This window comes from Lagopus muta, chromosome 11, assembly GCF_023343835.1.
Source record: "Lagopus muta isolate bLagMut1 chromosome 11, bLagMut1 primary, whole genome shotgun sequence".
Lineage (NCBI taxonomy): Eukaryota > Metazoa > Chordata > Aves > Galliformes > Phasianidae > Lagopus > Lagopus muta.
This window is the reverse complement of record NC_064443.1, coordinates 14,712,682-14,733,119: the sequence shown is the minus strand read 5'-3', so window position 1 is coordinate 14,733,119 and position 20,438 is coordinate 14,712,682. Positions and strand designations below refer to the sequence as shown.

Sequence of the window (20,438 nt, the reverse complement as noted above, 5' to 3'; positions counted from 1 at the left end):
TGCTTCCATTGAAAGATACAAAATAGTAGCTCTGCTGAGGAGAATTATTGTCAGAAAGAGAAGCTGCAGTGAGAATTGAAGTGCAAAGGTGACTGCTTAGCTTATAGAATGAAAAGCAAAATGGTAGAGCAGCACCTTGGTCTTTGCACTTGAGATTGTGGCACGTGTTGTGATCGTAGGAACAATTGCTCATCATTACGTGCAGATGTGTTTTTTTAAAGATGAAGAACATTTAGGGGAATTTAGTATTCTTTCATCAAAACACTGAATTTTCCAAGACATTTTCCAAGCTATGAAACTACTTAGTTTCTGAAATGACTTTTAGAGATGCATCAGAAAGCCAACGTGCAAAATATTTTAGAGTTCTCACTACCTTGATACATTAAGGAGATGAAGCTGTGTTCAGATCAGATGGCACCAGCTCAATGGACCACACTGAACTGTTCTGTTTTCCTCTCCCCTGTATTGATTTTTAGGTGATGGTTGCAGAAGCACTGAATATTTCAAGGGAAACGTACTTTGCAATCTTGATGGATAGAGCCTGCAATGGACCTGTAATGGTTGGCAGTCCACAGGGTGGTGTTGACATAGAAGAAGTTGCAGCTACAAGCCCGGAACTTATCTTTAAGGTATTGAAATAATATTTTAGATCCAACATTTTCCTCATCAGTTATCAAAAATAATATATCGTATTTTTTTCCTTTTTTCTTCATTCACACCACTTCCAAATGTGGAAAGAAGCTAGCAAAAACCACAGAAATCGCATTTCACTAAATAAGGGGCTGAACATAACCATCCAGTAAAAGATGAAGTGTGCATGACACTTGATTTATGTCAGTATTTGTGTCTGCAGCTTGATCACAGTTAGACTGGATGATCTTGTAGGTCCTTTCCAACCTACTCTATTGATTCTATGATTCTGTGATTCAAAGAGTGTAAATTTGGCTGTTACGTGACATGTTAAACTTAACATATGAAATGTTTTATGAGTAAGTCAATGCTTTGCTTTCAGGAGGGTACACAGTTCTTGCACAAGTGGGTCATTGCCAGTTGGATTATTTTTGTGCTTTCTTCTAATTGACATAGTTGTTAATTATTTCTTACTACCTGGATGACATTTGCATTTGCAATACATCTGCTCTAATTGTTTTTTTTAACATTGATTACATTTAAGATTTTTTTTATGTTACTGAGGCATGATAATGAGTACTGAAGCTGTTCATCTGGGAAAATAATTGATAGAAACAAGGATAATTATGCAAAGAAATTATAGAAATATTTAATGTATATTTTGAAATTATATAAACTTTACAGTGTTACTGGGCAGTGACACCATCACTTTGAAAATATTCCAGAAGATGTCATAAAAATCAACAGACTAAATATTCGTCAACGCCATCTGTACAGTAATTAAAAGTGAAAACTGGTGTCACATTGTCTTGTCAGCATGCCATCCTGAAGATTTACATATTTTTTTGGAAGGACTGTTTCGTAGATAGTGTGGCAATTATAACATACCCTATAGGCAGCTGCTATAGCCTCAGTCTCAGAAACTTTGGCAAACAGCCATATTTTAATTACTAATTTGCAAATATATACTAAGTGTTTTCCTTTTGAAGTTATAAATCTCCATTCGATTGAGTATTTAGCTACATTTATGCATATCATTGTTACAGGAGGAAATAGATATTTTCGAAGGCATACAAGATCATCAGGCGCTGCAGATGGCAAAAAATTTGGGATTCAAAGGACCTCTGCAACAGCAGGTGACTTGACTCTGCTTCCTCGGTTTTTACTGAAGACATTTTAGCTAAGCTATATGGTAAATGATTTCCAAATGGACACGAGATGCTAAGTTTCTATTAGATCAAGACCATTTTGACATTTTAGATTCTAAATTGTACCCATACTTGTCATCAGGATTTAGCAATTTTAATAAGGTTTACGAACTGTAAATCCTTGGTCTTAGAAGCAATTGATGACAAGCTGTTACACCGTGTGAAATTCTTTTGGTTCCACTGGAATGCTATTAGAGCTTAGTCAATAACATGATTACTTTTTTGGAAGTACTACTTTCCCTTAACATGAGGAAAAGTAGAAGTGTATCTTGTTATGTAACTGAAACTTTTTTTTATTACTTGAACTCAAAAATAAGGTGGACGGCTAGCAGCTTGTTGTATTTTCTGTATCTCTTTTACTTATATTTATTGGAATTCCACACAGGACACAAGTACTCAAGAATTTTGCCTTTATGTATCATTTTGCAGAGAAGAAAAAGCTTGTTTAGTTTAACATTGATAACTGAAAGGCAGATACAATATTAAGCTGCTTTTGCCTGGTTTTTTTTTTTCCATAGTATCAAACTGTCATTTTTGTAGAACTCTTTTATTTTTAATTCAGCAGTTTTAATTATTTTCTGTCCCAACTGTGCAATTAACAAATGCATAACCATTAAGTTGATTAACACACATTTGAAGAGTTGGCTGTATATTTAATGAGGAGGAATGATTTTGTAGAACCTTTCAACCCTTGAAGAGTTCTAGTACTTAATAATTAACAACTACACATGGACTTCTCAACATTACATTTACATAATGCTCTGGTGCGTGCATTTCTTTGTTTGTGTATCAGCTCCTCAAAGGAATTCACTGAATCACAGGGACGTAGGTTTTATTCCTAGTGTTTACTTATGCATTCAGTACTTCAGGGTTGGGATTTTATGTTTTGCCTTGAAAAGGCTTGAAAGAGAGAAATGGTGACATTAAGCTCCCCGATTCTCCCTGATTCAGTGAGGTGCTGAAAGGTAGAGCAGCCCTTAATAAAACTTAAGTAATTCTGGTGATGTGCTAGGACAAAAATATAATTCTTTAAAGAGTCTTAAATGTGTTGGTCAGAGGGGATGTCTGGAGGTCAGCAGTCCGTTCTCCAGCTCAAAATGGGGCTGTGGGAAACGTGAGATCTCATCAGCTGTGACTTCATCTAGCTGAGCCTTGACAACCTCTAAGACAAAGAGGTTTCCTGACCACACTGGTCGCTGTTCTCCAGTGCTCTAGAAGCCGTTTAGCAAAAAGCATTGGTTTTATTCTGTTTTTTTCCCAATATTCAGTTTGAACCTTCCCAAGGCACAGTTTGTGACTGTTGTACCTTTTTGGTATTGTCTGCCCCTGGTAAAAAGAGTTCAGTTCCATCATCTTTGTAACTGTTCTTCATAGCAGTTATGGGCTGCCGTTACATTGATCCCTCAGCATCCTCAGAGTAAGCAAGCCCAGCTCCTCAGCCTCTTATTGCAGGGCATGTGATGACTGAGAACAGTTTTGGAAGCCTTCTTTCTTAACAACCTGGGAGTATGGAGTCCAAAACTGGATGCAGTGCTTGAGGTGCAGCCTTATCATCACTGAGTAGAGGGGGATGGGGTCATCCCTCAACCTGCTGATCACATTCTTCCTGATGCACGGCTGCACTGGGGTTGAGTCATTCTGCTTATAATGTTTTCTCTTGCGCGTGAAATTGTGGGGGAAAACTGACTTCTCTTTTGCTTATGATGAGAGGTCCCAAATGTTTTTTGTTTGTATTCTTCAGTCAAATGATCAGTAATGAAGGAACAAATTTGAAGAGTACTTTATTAGTGTACTTCTTCATCTGCAGGCTCGTTTCAGCTAATAGCTTGTTGCTGTATAATGAACCAAAGGGTGTTTTATTTTAATGCAAGTTTGTGTTGCTGTTGTTGAAGACTAAGCTGTTCTTTTAATGGAAGAATATCATATGAACAAGTGGTTTGGTAGTTAGTAGGCAGTGGCAATACTCTGACCCCAGAAGTAGTCACAGAGAGAGGCGGTAAGAAGCAATGAAGAATAAGCAAGCATATCTTCTAGGGAATAAATGAGCATACTTCTGATGTAATTTCTTGAAAACATTAGAGAGTGAGGCGGGAAGAAATGCATATTGTTTCTAAAGTCACTTATATACACGTACTGCTTTATGGTTTCTGAATTCAGACTAATTAACGTGCACACAACTTAGATCTGGGTGTACTGGAGAATGTGTCATTATAAACTGCTAAATACTTTTGAAATTAAAGTTGTTCGTACCAATCACACTGTTTATTTCATAGAAAATCTCGTTCATGTAGTCTTTAAATGCACATTTACTAAGTGTTATGCAGCATCATAATGCTACTTTATTGCTATTTTAGGTAGTATTTATATTTATAATTAAAACAGAAATAAAAGCCATAATTATCTACAGCCAGTGTGCAATTTAACACATTAAATATAATCAATATCGGCTTACCTCTGCCTTGAAAACATTAACTTTTATTTTTCTGTGTGGTAATTGTAAATCTCTTGATCAAATTCAGGCAGCAGATCAAATTAAGAAGCTTTATAATCTTTTCTTGAAAATTGATGCCACTCAGGTTGAAGTGAATCCCTTTGGTGAAACTCCAGAAGGGCAAGGTAAGAAATTAAAGGAAACGAACGAATTTAGAACTCTTTGTTTATGCAAACTGTAAATTAAATTGCATGGAAGATCGTGGCAGCAGCTTTGCATTAATTTCATTTTGTAATGTAATTTAAGCAATATTCATAAACATTCCCACAGCAGATTTTACATTTCAATATCTTTTGTTATTTAATTCAAATAATGGAAGTATCAGCTTCTCCATGTTATGCATGGTAAGAGACAGCAACGTTTTTTGCTGCTCTTACACAAAGGGTTGTTTTCATTTTATTTTGCTTTACTGTTATTTTTTTGTATTATTTATATTTACTGCTAGAATTACTGAGATTGTGAGGAAAAAATATGTTAATTTAGGCTTATAAACCTATAGAAGAGTTAAAATTCTAAGTGCATGATTCCACAACCAACCAGAGAACAGGATGAATTCCAGCTGAAACTGTTAAATCCTTTGGGAATAAAAAGGGATAATTGATCTGCTCTCATCTGGAATGTGTGTCCAAGAAGAAGGTGCAGGGAAAACAAAAGGAGCTGATTTAGCTTTCACGTTGTTCTGCAGGTTGGTTTTCCAACTGACCAGTTAGCTTGGTCAGAGGCAGAGAAGAGGAATTAAAAGAGGCTATTTTAAGTATGTAAGTACAGTAGGGCTGATCCCAGTAGATGTGTTACCACCCTGCTACCAGTGATGTCCTAGAGGAGGCCTTGCCTGAAGTAATAGTGCGGGATTGAGAGAAATCTTTGATAGTGGGAAGTGGCAGTGGGTATTTCTTGAGTACTTGAGTGTTCTCAAGTGGGTTTTAAGACAATTCCAGCTTATTTTGAGCTTTAGGGAATACACCTACAGATTAAAGTGGAAATCAGAAAGCGTAAGGAGAAAACTTTGGCCCGTTTTTTGAGACATTAGGAATGTAGCTGTTTGCTCTTCCGGAAACTTTTGGAAAAGAGATCACTGCTTTGTCAGAAGACTGTGAGCTCCTCGCTGTAGTCAGTAACAACTGAAAAAAATACTGCTTTTAAAGTACCTTTAGTGCTTACAGCTAGTTTGTAAAATAAACAGCTTTTCACTAAAAATCCATGGTTTTGGCTCAGTTGGTCAGGAATTCAAAAGCTGAATTGCGGCCAGAAACAATGTCATTCTTCCAGTTTTCTGACCTCGATTTTTCCATTTTTATGAACAAACCAAATGCTAACAAATTGGCAGAGAGTTTTCCATAGTTTAACATGAAAATTCTGCTAATCACAAACTCAGATTTCAAACAAATCCCCCAAATTTCATTGCAGAAGGTGCTACATTCAGTCATAAATGCAATACTTCAGTGCTTTATTCAAATACAACGAAGAAATATTGTTTTATATATGAGAGTAATTCAGTGATGATGGTAATAGTGATCAGAAGTGTGTCCAGGTTGCTTTTCCTGGTATTTTATTTTTTGACTTGATGAACTGAAGTGAGATTGAACTAAGATAGAAGTACTGCCAAAGTGCATGAGTTGTGCTTTGATGGCAGAATTATATAAACTCCCTTTGTGTTTTGGTGTCCATAATGCTTTACCTCCCTGGGTGGGTTTTATACTTTGAGGATTATTTCTGCTGAGCACTTTTAACTCTCTTTGAGAATCTTTTGCAGCCATGTTTGCTCAGATTTCCAGCTCATTTGGCGTACCATAATAACGTGCAAATTGAATCAATAGTTGCTGCATTATAAACCTCACTCAACTTGATAAATGCAAGTCAAATTCTTAGCAACTAATTCTAACTCCATTGGTTCTTGGCCTATTTATGAAGTGTGTACTGGGGGAGAAACAAGCCTTTCTGTCAACCAGTGCAGCTCTTCTGTACAGGCTCTATTTTAAATAGAAATAGAAAAGTTGCCTCAGAACTCTATAAGTTGTTTGCTTACTCCACTGTCTATAGAAGTCCATTGGCCTCATTAGAACCATCTGGAAATGAGATTTTTATTGTGTTGCACGGTAAATTTATAGCACAACAGTGAAGTAGTGACTTGTAAAATGAGTGATCTGGAATTTTCAAGTTCTAGCAATGTGCACAGGTGACATTTTTGACTTTTTGAAGTTGAATAATTCAAATGAAAAGAAAAAGAAGTACTGGAATGTTCCTGCAGGCTATGAAGTTCACTTCAATACAAATTTACTAGTATGTTTGTTTGCTATAACTGATGTACTTATGTAGTATGTTTTCTGGGTTCAAGATAACTGATGTTGGAAAAAAATTTAAAATATGTATTTATATACTTTCTCCTAAAAATTGGTTGAACATTTGATGACTATGCTGTTTTGGCAGAGGAAAGGGCTAAATCTCCTGTTCAGCACATACATCTCAGCAGTGATTCCTGCAAGAAAGATCTTTAAGTACATCTTGAATAATAGTGAGTGATCTCCGTGGACACATGAAGGGTGCAGACTGTGTTGTCAAGTAACCACAGAAAGGGATTTTATTTAGGTGCTGAGGTTTGGCCAATAAGGAAAGGAAAGCTGGGAGAGAAGCAGGGCAAGTGAAGGGAGGGATGTTTGGGAATGAGAGGAGACAAAACTGCTGTGCACCTAAAAGCTGATGTGCAGGACCATGGTGGCAGTAGCTTTGCATCCTTGCTTGGAGGCCTTGGGGGGGTTGGTGGTTGTTATTTTGCACTCTGAGGCAGCACTGTGCAAAAAATGAGTAGATTTGGCCAAGCTGCAGTAATGAGCAAGGCTCAATTTGAAGGATGCAAAGAGTTTTCACAGGGCTTTTTCATCCTTTTCTCCAAGGTTTCTCTGTGCATTTCGCATCCAGGAAACTGAGGCGCGTCAGAAACAGAGCAGGCTTCAAGCTGTGGAAGCCGCATTGCTGGCAGACATAAACACATACTGCCCTGTGCTCATTTATTTATTTGTTCTGCTAGCAGTTTCTCCATTTGAAATGTCTTAAGAATAAAGATAAAACAAATGGAAGAACCATTGAGCAGCCTGAAGCAGTTATTTCTAATGATAAAATATAAGTCTGCATATGAAGAGCATTATTCCTGTCAAAGCAGTGGTTAAGATGGATTTATTTCTTGCTGCGATTTGTGTTTTTCAATTGTGTGAATTTCCATTAGAAAATACATTATCTTATGTATTTCCTTTTGTTTAATTCTGCGTCACATTCTTTTCGTGAACGCTCCTGGGTCAAAAGCCTGTAACTGCCAGGGCTTTTTGGTTTGTTTGTTCTCAATGTAAGCTGCTGAATTGGCAGATGACATAAATCCTATAGCGCCATACAAAAAACAGCAGAAATACTCCATGAATATGAGTTGGAGCTTTTTTTATATATTTGTTCAGAAGAAAAATTCATTTCTAAAATCTATCATGCATGTAACAAAACACTTTTGATGGTGAAAATGGTTTGATAAATATTACGAACTGTTTTTTTGCTACTTGGTACAGCACAACGTTTGTTAAAGATGAATTTTCTTTAGATGTGAGGTTCTATTGCTGTGCCATTGAGGATGTTCATGTCTAAGGCAGACTAAGAGCTCTGAGGACTTACAGCACATTTAGTCTAGTTTTGAAGGTTTTGATTTTATAACAATTTAAGGAACAGAAAGCTTGAAGAGGAAAAGTGGTACAGGTCTCAGTTTGTTGTTAACAAAAAATAGGCTTAAGGTATTTCTCCTTTCCACATGAGTCACAAGGTAGGATCTAGACTCTCAACAGAGATTTATTACATGTGAGAATTTGTGAACAGTTTTCTAAAACTGAAGTTTCTGAAACTAAATTTTAATTTAATCTGTTATTGGTTACAAGTCAAAGGTATTGGGAAAGCAAAACAAAAAAATAACCCACAGAAAAGCAATCAAATAAAAAAAACAACCCACCGACAAAAAAATCAAAACCAAGAAGACCTAACACAAATCAAGCAATTAAATGGGTCTATTTTTTGCTTGCCATGGTATTTTTCTCCAAGTTAAATATTTACATTCTTCTTCTGAAAATATATTGTGTTTAGACATTTTAATTAATGGATAGCTGTATCAAATTGTCTACTTGTTATTGGCCTCTAAACGCAGAGATGTGTGCAGTGCTCATGTGTGTGTACTGTCTGTGTATGTCAAAGCAAAATCAGAGCAGAATGGAAGGCTACTAGATTTTTCTGGATGCAACATTTAAAGAAATTTAAATCTGGCTGGTTTGCTTTGAGAAATCAGTTATGCTGCAGTCAGTAATCATCTGGAGCCAGTACAACCAAGATTATGGAAGTAGTAAAATGATGAGTAACTATAAGACCATTAGAACAACTAAATCTAATGAGGTATTTGCCCATTCAAACCCATAAACAAGTTAGTAAATAGGCAAATAACCAGTTACTCTACCTGCATTTCTATTGCTGTTTGGTTTTATGTGAGTATTATGTTTACCAGCTGGTTTCTGGTATTAATATAATCAAGCATAGACAAGTAGTTGGTTTCTTTTTTTGCAACTGTAGTGAATGTTGACAGAAAAATCATATTTGGATCACTTTTTTTGTTCAAAGTTATTTCAATTTGGATCTCTGGGGAAATAAGGTATGTATAGATGATAATATTAAAATTCAAATAATTCAGAAATTTCAAAAAGTTTCAGAAATTCAAACAAGTGTCAGTATTTGCTTGGGATTGCTAACCTGTTTTCAGTTAAAGTAGACTGCCTTATGAAATTGCTGCAGACCACCTGCGCAGATTGAAAACCTGCCTTTGTAACTTAATTCCATGTAAAGCAAACACAGAAAATCATGCCTTGACAAAGGCACGTGGCTGCATGGTGTGGAGGCACTTGTACTTTTTCCCAGTGTAAGCTTGAAGAAAAGCTTGTGCTTTTCTGTTGGACTCAATGCAGGAACTTCAGCATCAAACCATAAGGAAGCCTCTCCTCCTGTAGTACTCAGCAATGGTAGTATTTCAGAAGCTCTAACTGTAATCTCTAAATGTCTATGTTTTATATTTTTTCTTCAGTTGTTTGCTTTGATGCCAAGATAAACTTTGATGACAATGCAGAATTTAGGCAAAAAGAAATATTTGCCATGGATGACAAGTCTGAAAATGAGCCCATAGAGAACGAAGCTGCCAAATATGACTTAAAATATATCGGACTGGATGGAAATATTGCTTGCTTTGGTAAGAACAAATAAATCCGAAAGACATTTGAAGGCATTCATGTTTGTTCAGTGTACAGGCTTTGTTTACATTCTGATGCTCAATTCACCCTTGATAATATTTCTAGCAGAAATGAAACTGAAATTGTGCGGAAGCTGCGCTGGGGTCTGCAGCAGGCAGGCAGGGTGTGGGATGTGCTGGGGAGGAGGAGAACTGAACGGGGAGCTGGTGGGGCTTCTCTGTTTTCAGCTTTTAAACAAAGTCAATTGATCTTGCCAGTAATTAAAAACAAAGCAAGAAAAGCAATCAGGATTTGATTATTAGTTGTAGGAAATGAGGCGGTGTAACTTAGAAGGCGCTGCAAAAGCTTGTTCATAAAAACGTGGTGTTCTCTTTTCAAATAAATACAGTGAGATTTTAATCTCAATATAAAAGAGAATTGGCAACGCTGCTGTAATTTTTATTATTACTATTATTATCTAGTATTGCCTGTTTCTGTTAAATTCCAGATGATACAGAAGCCTTATTTTATCCATCAGGGAAACATACCGGGGACAAATAATTCTCATCTACTGTAGCTAACTTAGTGTGTTTGTGCCTGTCACACTGCTTCTAGACTGGTACAAACGCAAAACGGAAGGCAGTTTTAAGGCTCATCTGATACCTGTCCTCAAAATTTAGTTGTTTGTTTCGTAGTAATACTAAGCATTATCTCTTGCTGTCAAAATGGAGGGAGGGGAGCTCGTATCGAGGTTGCTGTTCTTGGAAGTTTTTCTTTAACAGCTTCCATTCCAGTGCTCATATGAACCTAAAAGAAGGGGCATGAGTAAGTCATAAAATTAATCATAAAGAAACCTAAATGTTGTTGTGTGTGCACTGGACTTTAAACAATGTGTTGTTACAGATATCCTTGAATAGATACTCACTTTTCTGGATATCCTTGAATAAGTACTGACCTATCAAGATGTATTTATGAAGTATGTTGGGCCACGTTAATGTGGCTGCACTGATGCCTTTAATTCTTTTCACACATTACATGTTTCCAATTACAGTGAATGGAGCTGGCCTTGCAATGGCAACTTGTGATATAATATCTCTGAATGGAGGAAAGCCAGCCAACTTCCTGGATCTGGGTGGAGGTGTGAAAGAAGCACAAGTGTATCAAGCATTCAAACTGCTCACTGCTGATCCAAAGGTAATAAATAAATAAAAAGAAGCAGCTCAGCCCTGGTTTTGGTCAGGAAGATCCCCTGTGCCCTGCTATGTTCCAGAACTACAAATAGTATGCTGAAAATACAGTTAATAGCACGAACACAGAGGATGAATTTGTGGAAAGGTTGTTCCTAACAGTGTTGTGCCACCTGAGAAGGAAAATTTAAGCAGATAGTTAATTGTAAAGATTAATCTGTGCACTTTAAAGCTTGGGGATCTCCTGCTTTATGTGAATTAGGGCAGCCCTCTGATCCTGGTGCACTATTAATGCTTTTTTCAGCAGATAAAGGTGCAGTTCCTCTTTCCTTAAACAACTGGAGAAGACTCTAACCATTGTGTTGAGCAGAAGCTATTTCCAGAGATGCATGTTAGCATGCTGAGGTCACTGGTGCCCTTTTGCAGACAGAAGCAGAATAGCTAGTGAGAGGCTATTGATCAGACATCAGCACTGGAGCAGTGCCAGCCAGCCTTGCCAACACAGAGTTGTGCTTTTTTGTGTCAGAGCCTACATTGCTGTAGATTTTTCTTTTGCTCATGAAGATCTATCAGCTATCAAAGGGCTTTGATCATCATATTCATTTTCTGCACCTAAGCATCTCCACTGAAGTCCCAGTTTCAGCATTTTACTACTTTTTTTGTGGATTTGGCTTTTTTTAATTCTTCCTTTGTCTCCTTCCCTTTTCCTTACTTTCATTGTATGCCATTAAACCATCTAAATGTCACCTTCCTGTGAAAATTACATCACTGTAACTATATACCCTGGGTAGCAGTAAGCAACAAACTGATTTTTCAGATAGAAAAGGGCTGCAGCAGTAGTTCAAGGTAAAATCCGGAAGAAAATCTACAGTAGAAAATAATCACATATAGACTTCATATTGTAAATCCTTAGAAGCTGCAACTCTTCTTATATATTCTAAGGCATGCAGTACCTGGATGCCTCAGCTCTACTGGAATCATCAACAAGATTTGAAACACTGCATCTTTCTACACTCTCATAGACCTGGGTAGTGCTGACTTTTTGTCTGTGGAGGTCTAGGTTTATGTTGTTCCCAAGACCCTCAGTAAGAGAACCTGTTGTCTTATTCTAATTAGTAGTATATCTAAAAGACCATAGCCTTGAAGAAGTAGAGAAGCAAGTTATCTTGTGTAGGATGGAAGGGAAATAGGATGGGTCTTGGATGCGTGGTAGAAAATCTTAGTTTCCTGCATTGTCTGATGCTGGTAGATACTGACATACTTGTGTCCATTTGTGTCAGTTTTAGTTATTCTCAGGACTTATCAACAGATTTGTTTGTGTTTGTGCAGTGCATGCTTAGTAAGATGATGAGGATTTGGCTGAGATGTAATTTAGTTCTGAAACTTGTGTTAGTGGTGGAGAAGCAGGTGCAGTAAAGGTCTAAATACACAGATTGCCTTATGATTATCACTATGCTAATACATTTTTCTGTCTGCTGCAGCATAAACAGCAGGTACTAATTTTGGTGATGAAAAATGAGTTTAAGCCATCTTGAATCAAAAAGGCATTTCAGTAGCTCTCAGCTATCCTGTATCTGCATATGCAATATTAACTTGTAAATCCCTAACCTCCTTCTATTCAATATTCCCTTATTTAGCACTACCAGTGATAACCATGATAACATAATGAGAGATTGTAACAGCTCTGGCAGTTACACCAGCCTAACCTCAAAGCTCTTGTAGCTTTTCTTACTGCTCTGATGTTGAATGTTAATGGAAGTTAACTGTTAAAAAATAAAAATCATGTTTTGTTTCATCCTGCTCAGAAAACTTGACAAATCTCTCGTTTCATTTCTCCAGCTGTGTTTGTTAGTTAAATAAGGTAACTGAATGAATCCTTTCTTAGGTAACATTAGGTTTTCAGTCCCAAGACACAGTGTTGTCTAATGTAGCATTCACATTTTGGTCAGTAATTTGGTCAGTAATTTCCCTGCAACCTTTAACCTGATTCCCACCTTAATTGAGAATATAAGATCTTGTCCTTGGGAATTCTGAAGCCAGTTAATCCTTGCCCAAAAACATCGGGCTTCTGAGGAGTGAATAAAACAGTCTGCAGGGTTCAACGTGACTGGCTGTACTGAAATATGGCACTGCCAGTGTTAAGGACACTGCAAGAAAGGAAATCTTCCAGAAGAAAATATTCAACTGCACTTTCCAGTAGATTTATTTTCCTGTATTATATTGAAGAAAAAAAAAAATACAGATGTGCCACAATTTCATTTAGTAAAATGGGTTATTGCTTGTGAGGGGAAAAAAGATCTTTGGTTTGCTTTTGGTTGAATCTACCTGCTGTCAGTGTTTATAATTCTTTCAAAAAGAATAGGGGAAAAAAGTTGTTTGCTGCAAAAGGTTGTGAAGTGGCTTTTGGGTGGAAATGCTGTCTTTGGAGTCAGTGACCCTTTTATGCTCTGCTGGTCTTGTTTGCAGTCTGCCATATCCAATACTTCCTGGGTCGGACAGGTCATTGCTATGGCTCTGAATTCCTTTCTTTTCACAATTTAAATTCCAGACTTTTTTTTTTTCCTTCTTGCCTGTCTTGTTTCTCTGAGTTTGTTCAGTGTGTCTGCTTGGCAGGAAGGAAGTCTTACTTAATGAAAAGTGGAGAGACAAGAATGAGGAAGAGGGTGTGGATCTGGGAGCTGGAGCTGCTGAGCCTTTTTTCTCCTCTTTGTCCAGCAGTACATAGAAAAGGTTTTAACTTCAGTGTTTCAGGCTCTGAGCGTTGCCTGGCCCCTCCCTGCATGCATGATGCAGTGGTGTAGCTGTGCTTGCTGAGGTCCCCATCTTTAAGCACTCTCACATGCTTCCAAGCTCAACAGGTGCTCATTTTTATTTACAGTGAAGATATAGACTGTTGTGTTTACCATATAACTGTTCATAGCATTCCATGGTTTCCAAAAGGCTAAAGCTGAAAACATGGTCTTGTCAATAAATTTGCTGTCCAGGACACTGCAGCTTAGTGACCATCTCAGCCCTTTGCTTTGCCATGGGGCAGCTCACAAAGCTGATGTTCCTAAACTACCTACAAGTTTTTCTCTCAACCTTTTAATACTCACTGCAGAGAGGAATCTTCATGGGAAGTTTTGGATGTCAGGAGGTTGAAAACCTTAGTGAGAGCCCATAGTAGGTAGGCTCTTGGTGGGTAGAAGTTAGAAGCATCTCATCTACAACCCTAAGCCAGTCTTATCCTCTGGCATTCCTGTCTCATACTGTTATAACAGAATAAATGAAATATTGTGTAGGTTACTGGTATAGGAGAGTTGCCCTTTAATGCTTGCATAAATTGTGATGTGCAGTCTGTGTTTTTGGTGGCATGCCTTGCCTTTCCCTAACAGGCACTAAAATACCAAAGTGTAAACTGTGGACAGGTTTGTCATGCCACTGACTGCCTGCACTTACTGATCGATTCCTAATAGAAAGTAACACTGAAATACAGGAGCTTAAAGGCTGAAGTTGTTTGGATTTTTTTGGCTCCTGTCTTTGGTGGTGCTACAAAAGATTTATCAAATCAATTGCTGTTAACAAGTGTTTGCTTGCCATATAGGCAGAAAAACTATTGACAGATTGACAGACATTTCTCTAGAAAAAATGCTCTGTATTGACATCTGGAAACTGATATCCAGGGAATAATTAATATCAAGCACACACAAAGCTTTTGATTTCCCTGTAGCCATTCCTTGCTCCAAATTCAGATTATTGTTTACTCAATGTGGAATGTGTGTTCTTACTCCTGTCACTTTGCTTTGCTGTTTGCTTATGTCAGATGCATCTCGCTGTTCATCTCAGTGATGGGAGAAGTAACAGCACTGATGTGCCTCATTGTTTAGTGGCAATGTGTGGAGCAGAAGTCTCAGGGCTTGTATTTTCCAGGCATGTGAGAGAGTGAAGAGAATTCTGAAGGAAAGTATCATTAAATGATAATTTTGCAATTCAGTTATTTTCCAGCTGTGCTTGGTGTGAAAGTGATACTGCTTATTCATCCTTATTACATAAGGTATTTTTCACGGTTTATCCTTTTGGCTTGAGGGATTTTTGGTATTACTGTTGTTAACATTGCAGTCCGTTATCTGGCAGCAGAAGGCATAACTCTACTAAGACAAAAGCTTCTTTTCATCTTTTCTCAGATTTCAGAAATGGGGGTGGGGGAAAAAAAAAAAAGCTGTCTTCTGTAACCAGTTTTATCCTAATTTCAGTTCTGAACTAATTCAGAACTAACTGGATGAACTAGCTCAGTTTAGGCAATTCAGAAAATCTGGAAGTGTTCCGGCAGTTTGAAGTGTAGTGACTGTGCTGGGGTGATTCTGGGCTCTTTGCTCTTATTCTGCTTGAAACAAAGACTGGCTCCCAGTTTTAGGGGAAAAGGGTCTTTTGAGTATGGCTCCAACTGCGCTTGACTATAGAGCAGAGAATTTTGTCCTGGAAGTTATGCAAAAATCTGTCTTATTCAGTGATCTGTGCCTGGTGTTTGTCTGTAGTGTTACAAATGTGAGCCAAAAAGTAGTTTTTGGCAGTGATTTTTTTTTTTTCTTCTTAGAGGCTGCCAGGTGCTTATTGTGTTCCCAACTAATTATTCCATGCAGCAGGCATAATCTTAGACAGTCTTGGAGGTAAGCATAGAGACTGGAAGAAGGGAGGAATGAATGCTATCATGGGGTGTACCTGATCCACGATGAGACAGTGTAATCACAGCATGTAAGAATAATACCAGCAGCCAAATTGTGAGTGCAGACAGCTTGCACAGCTGTTTAATGGGATCTGCTGAATGTCTGTTGCAATATTTGTCATGCCAGTCAGTCAAGACTGTCAAGTCTGTCTTATTTATGATGAGTTGCAGCTTGAGCATCAAAAGCAACATCCAGAAATAGAAAAGAAACAACATGATTTTCTACTAGGGTTGCCTTTGTCTTTTGATGAAAGTGGCTGTTATTGTTGTCAGTTCTGGTACTTCTGTGTGGAGTGAGAGGAGGATGCACAGGGAAGTGGGAGGGGTGCAGACTGTTAAGTTGTGAATGTCAGATAGGGAATTGTGTGTAGAGGTTTTAACAGTTCCACAGTTTGAATGGCCACTCTTGCAGCAGTAGTGAGCCTTGTCATAGAGAGCATGCTGGATGTGAGTTGTTTGCTGCGCACTTCCTGCATTTCACTGACAAATTGCTAGTAGTGCATTTCTCAATGTTATAATAATCTATAGAACCAGAGAACCTTCTCTGTATCACACACACAGCCTGTGTCAGCATGTGTACAGTTGTGAATAACAAAATGAAAGGTAAATAGCATTTGGTTATAGACATATAATAGTGTTAGCACTGGATTTGTTTGAATTGTGAGATTGCATGTCATTTCAGGTAGTGCAGAGGAACCCTATTCCTTACATAGTCATTAGGAATCCTCTTGCTTTCCCGTTCAAATATCATGCACCCTTTACACACTTCATTACCCAGCTCTTCTTTACACAGCATGAAAAATCTTTATGCCTTGTGTGTTTTTCTGATTCGCACAAGAGGGTGAAGCATTCTGTGCTGTTTTGAGCACTCTAAAAACTGTAGGAGTTATTGTGGAGAAAAATGTGTAATAGGCAGCATGTCAGCAGTGTTAGACCTGGAAGCAATTCCAAAAATTGGAACTGACCACCATTCTCTTGCTTTCACCCAAACTAGAGCACCCACTGGCACACTTCAGCTGGAAGTCTCCTTCCTGGAAGCCTCTTCTTCCAGTCCTGCATCCTTCATAAGCACCTCTGTGTTTTCTGGCAGTGCTCTACAGAACCCAGTACTTCCACAGGTGCTGACTACAAGCTCTACGTGAGCTGTGCGTTGTAACACTCATCTTCCATAGGTGATGGCTCTCAGGACTGATCAAAAACTTCATAGGCTGTTAAAAAAAATATTCAAGTGCTATGGAAATAATAAGTTATTGCTGTTATTTTACTGCTTATTGCACAGCCGTATCCTAGTGGCAGTTTTGTACTCAACACTGTTTTTGTATAAATGCAATATGCAATTTTAAAAAAAAGTCATAATCAGTAAAACAGTGTTTGTGTTCTGACTTTGACATTTGTGCAAGGTAATGTCTAATGAATTATTGCTGTATATCAGTTTTCAGAGGCTGGATCTTACACCATCATCTCAGTGGTATCTCCCAGTAGCGTTGAGGGATTCCCTTTTGCTTTAGGGTGCTTGAACATGTGTGGTGAGACAGTCCATTTCTCTTCAAATGTAGAAGAGACTTGAGTTGAAAGGACGAGGCGCAGCAAGGTGAAGGAAACCAGTTAACCTGGGCAGTCTGCCCAGTGTTACAGGCTAATGTCTGCTTTGTGAAGGCAGCAAAGGAAGCTAAGCTAGGTGTTCTGGAAATTATTCAGCAGAAAAGCTGATCGAGTCCTTCAGTAGTTTATATAAGGAGCTACAAGACTATCCAACACAGCAAGCTTTTATGAACTGCCTTAAAAACTTACCCAGGGTGTTTCAGGAAGAGCTGATCACGCACTGGGGCCAATGAATGGACTTGAGGTTTCTTTTCCTCTTTCAGGCAACTGCAATTGCTCTAAATCTAAAGCTAAAATGGGTAGTTTTGTATGGGCTTTGGCTTTTTAAGCCTTCGAAAGTTTAAGATGATATCAGAGGGCAGTTTGTAGATGTAGAAAAGACCAATTGGAGCACAGAGACATTTTGTAAAGCTGAGCATAGTTGAAAAAGGCACAGTCTGCTTTCTATCAGAAATCTGTACAAATACTTCACCTTGTAACCAAGGGTACTGGAGCACATCTGTCTGAAGTGTTAACACTCGTAGTTCTTTTCCAGATGCTACAGAGTTTGGGCTTATAGGAGTAATCCCAAATTTTTATTAGTGTTGCTTTGGTGAGGAAGTATAGACTAACAGAATTTAAGCAAGGATTTCAGCTAATGTGTCTGTGCAGTTTTACAGGTATTAATTTAAGGTGGCTAGTCATCTTGTAGAGCAATTAAAGTATTGAAAAGGTGTTCTTTCATTCCATTTGAACGTTAAACTCTTAGCATATAGCCAATATTTATGAAAAGGTGAGGACAATTATGCATTTTCAAAATGTATAATGGAACTTCTTGATTTATAATCAAGAGTTGCATATCTTTTAGGAGCATATGTATTATTGAGTTCTAGATAATTCACGTTAAGGCATATTTACATATCAATTTGCCATTCTTTGTAGGCACTGGGAAATTGAGTGCCTCTTTTTTAAGTCTGACTACAATGAATCTTAAAAGGGGGATTAAAAAAAAAAAAATGAACAAGGAAAAAAAACTTGCAGAGATTTTGCACTTACCTCCTGTGTATCAGAAAGTTGGGCTGGAGAGGAGTGGTGGAAGTTGGTAACCGCACAGTAGTAGTAAAGATCTGTTATGGACTGTGCTTACTTCAACTGCCAGTATAGGAAATACTGGATGAGTGTGACAGCTGGGGCTTGTAACACTGGGGAGAATCTTCCAGTGTTTAGAGAAGAAATATTTCCATCTTGAGAACGTTGTGGTGTCATCTCTAGTTGCAGAACGTCGTCTGTCGCGCATGCAGCACGATGTGCAGTGGTTTGCGTGTTAGTATTGCTGGGTTACAAGAAATGCCATGCGTAATGCATCGGAACAGTGATTAATCTTTTGCTGTACTTTACAAACTGATTAAATCTTGAAAATTTATGTGATTCATTCCACTGTTACTGAGGATAGAGGGGACAGATATTTTGGGAATCTCCATTTGGCAGTTCATCTTGGCGAGATGAGTATTTTATTATGAATCTATTTATAGATTATCTCGCAGAGAGAGGAATGAGAGAATAATCATTTAATGATACAAATAGGAAATAATGTGTTCATAAAAATTTTAGTTTCCCTACTTAAATTCTGCTGTAGAGAAAATCACCTTTTATTGCTTATTGTTTTTAAGTGCCTTGAGGTGTCGTGGCTGCCTAGGAAGGTGTTTGATCTTTCCACCAAAATGAAGAAATCTAATCACCTCACCCCCATCTGTTTCTGATAGAAACAGACCTAGATGATGAATTGTATATTTCAGCTAGGTGCTCTTAGCCATTTATGCTGGGTAGAACATACTCTCCTGGCTGTGAAATGAATATCAACTGTTTTTAATTATAATTTCCAGAGCACCCTTGATGGATGGAGTACACATAGAAGGAGTAGAGGTTAGTTGAAGAATAAGACTCGATTTTGAGGGGAAAAAAAGGTGCAATGTGATAAATACAATTTCCTCATCATAAAATTATCTTTTAAGACCAAAGAATAAAGGGGCATGATCTTGCAAAGATTTTTAGAATAACAGGACGTCTATACTGAAAAGGGGGAAAGTGTGAAACAGCACTGTTTTTAAATGAGCTTCTTGTCTTTTGTCTCCGTAATAAAAAAGAGACTTAATTTTACCATGCCACGTTCAGTGATGTGGTTATTGGAAAAGAGGGGAAAATTACATGAATAAATACAGATGTATCACTCATCTCTGCTGTCACACTTGCGCACTGGCTTGCATCCTAATATAGGAAATAGAACAATATCACCTATCATAATCTAAGTTATTATTTATCCCATATGCCATCTGAAATGTCTGGCACAGTGATGTGACTAAGAATAATGTGTGGGGCTGGCAAGTAGGGAGCTTTTAAATTCATTCATATTTTGGGGAAAAAGATCTGTTAGAGCATCCGCCCATTTCTATAGAAATGGAGATGCTCTGAATCTTCTGATGCTTTCTGTATTCCTCTGTATATGCCTCTTCATACAGCTTTGAGGTAGGAAATATATTTTTCTGAAGTATGTAAACTTCAGTTTTGGAGCAGGATGCACTCTGTCCTGTCAGAAGGGTGCATTTAATTATACTTGAATGAGGAAAGTATTCCTTGCCTTGTGTTCATCCATTCATTTGCACTGAGGAGAACGGAGTGAAAATGCTTTGGAAAAGACAAAAATTATTTGAAATATGGGTTAATGAAAGAGGGAAAAGCTATTTCTTTCCTTTGAATCCCTGTTTTATTTCAGGTGAGACTGAATTATTTCACGACTTCATTATTCATGCTCCAATTCAAGAAGATATTCAAACTTGTTTCAGATTTTAATATTTTATTATCTATTATTCTGAGTGGATGGATAAAGCTGAAATAAATTAGTCTATTCACTTTTAAAGCTTGTCATGTTCTTAAGTACTTGGTAAATCAAGTCCACATCTACTTCAAATGAGTATTTCTTATTCTTGTTGCTAGAGGTTTAGCTTCATCTTCTAATAGAAGTATCTCCGTTAAAGGAAGATGAAAATTTGGCCTGTCTCAACATAAGCTGGATTGTACCCTACAGTATTTTACTGTATTAGACATTCCCTACAACAGGGTGTTTTCTTTAGAATAGGGGACAACTCATCTCCTTTATTGCTCGTACTTCTTAACGCAGTCTGCAGAAGATGTGAGCTATTCTATCTCCTATGGCCCAGTTCTCTTGTGTGTGCACTCTGGGAAGGCAGAGAAATAGCAGGAATATTCCCAACCAACCATGGTTCCTTCAGTTGCACAGAAGGTTCAGCTGATTGGGGTGTTTAGCTTTCATTCTGCTGTCACTGGGTGGGAATAGTGACAGAGTCTGTGTAAAGCAGAATAGAATTTTTGCAATGGTAGGACCTAAAT

The 20,438-nt window shown here is 37.8% G+C and overlaps 1 protein-coding gene across 1 annotated transcript in view; it reads left to right on the top strand.

Moving 5' to 3' along the window:
• Window positions 1-20,438, top strand: part of SUCLG2 (succinate-CoA ligase GDP-forming subunit beta) — a 100,286-nt gene that overhangs the window by 49,307 nt on the left and 30,541 nt on the right. The window contains exons 5-9 of the mRNA XM_048958039.1: window positions 477-629; window positions 1,677-1,766; window positions 4,358-4,454; window positions 9,422-9,583; window positions 10,615-10,757. Coding sequence (XP_048813996.1) covers window positions 477-629; window positions 1,677-1,766; window positions 4,358-4,454; window positions 9,422-9,583; window positions 10,615-10,757 — 645 coding nt within the window. The remainder of the gene's footprint in view (window positions 1-476; window positions 630-1,676; window positions 1,767-4,357; window positions 4,455-9,421; window positions 9,584-10,614; window positions 10,758-20,438) is intronic.